Source organism: Egretta garzetta, unplaced genomic scaffold (assembly GCF_000687185.1).
Source record: "Egretta garzetta isolate BGI_Z169 unplaced genomic scaffold, ASM68718v1 scaffold277, whole genome shotgun sequence".
NCBI lineage: Eukaryota > Metazoa > Chordata > Aves > Pelecaniformes > Ardeidae > Egretta > Egretta garzetta.
In genome coordinates, this window is record NW_009260271.1 from 198,646 (window position 1) to 199,774 (window position 1,129).

A 1,129-nucleotide genomic window follows, 5' to 3' on the forward strand; every position below is an offset into this window, starting at 1 on the left:
CTCCTGCTGACCCTCCCCATGAGTCCCCCAGCTGCTGGGGGGGCAGCCGAAGGGGTCTCAGATTAGGCGAGCCGGCACCGCCACCAGTGGGGAGCAGCCCGGGATGTCCAGGCACGGCCAGGGGCCCGTCCCCGCGCAGCGGGAAGCCCGACCTGCTGCTCGGTGGGTGAAAAAGCAAGAGTCGGGTGTTCAGTACCCTAGAAATTACCTGAAAAATGACTGCCTGCGGTTGTACCACGCACTGTCTCATCAGCATGGAGCACCACTGCCATAGCATGGAGGAGAGAAAACACAGACACGTGAAACGAGGAATATATAAAAGGAGAGACTGAGAAGGACAAACCGAAAGGATGGGGTCTTGCGTGCTCTCCCTGCCGCGTCCCGCTCGGGGTCTGCACGCTCCTTTCCCTGCCAGCCTGCGCCACGGCGTGCAGGTGGGAGGGCTGCTGCTCTGGGGGAAGTTCCACACCCACCTCCGCCGCTGAGGCTTTACTCCAAATATTACCCCCCAGGGCGGGGGAAGCAATGGGCTGGAGGGGAAAGGGGCACAGGAGCATTTCGGTGCCATTTCCGAACAGTGTGTGCAGCGTGGCAGGAGGCAGGCACTGGCACCTCCCGCGGCACTGCAAGGAAGTGGCGAGACAGCCCATCACCAGCTTCACCCGCGCGTTCCCGAGCCACGGTTCCTGAACGTAACCCATCTGAAGGCCCACCCACCCGACACGGACAGCAATTTTCTCCTTGAGATTCGCCTGGAATTTTATCCCAAGGTGGCAGGCAAAGATGGACAGACAGTGGGGAACAAGACCTTTCCCTAAACCAGCCTGGTTCTGGGGTGCCAGCATGGGGAACTCCGGGCGGTCCCAGGGCTGGGATGAGCCCTGTGCCAGCGCTGCAAGCCAGGCAAATGCATCCCCCCCCGTCCCTTTTGCGGGGCACAGACCCCACACCCCTCTCGAGAGACGGCACCAAGCAACGACAGAACGGAGGCGGCTGCTGCGTGGGGCAAGCGGCCACTGCAAGGAGCCAGCTGGGACTGGCACGTGTTGCTCGTCGCATCTGCCCAGTTTTCCCAGTCACACCTGCAGAACAGCAGGCCAGCACGAAGTGACGCCTCTCGCGCCCTCCT

General features: G+C 62.4%; 1 protein-coding gene across 1 annotated transcript in view; it reads right to left on the reverse strand.

Moving 5' to 3' along the window:
• Positions 1-1,129, reverse strand: part of PAX5 (paired box 5) — a 144,818-nt gene that overhangs the window by 57,391 nt on the left and 86,298 nt on the right. The window contains exon 7 of the mRNA XM_035897860.1: positions 209-265. Within this exon, the coding sequence (XP_035753753.1) occupies positions 209-265 (57 nt within the window). The remainder of the gene's footprint in view (positions 1-208; positions 266-1,129) is intronic.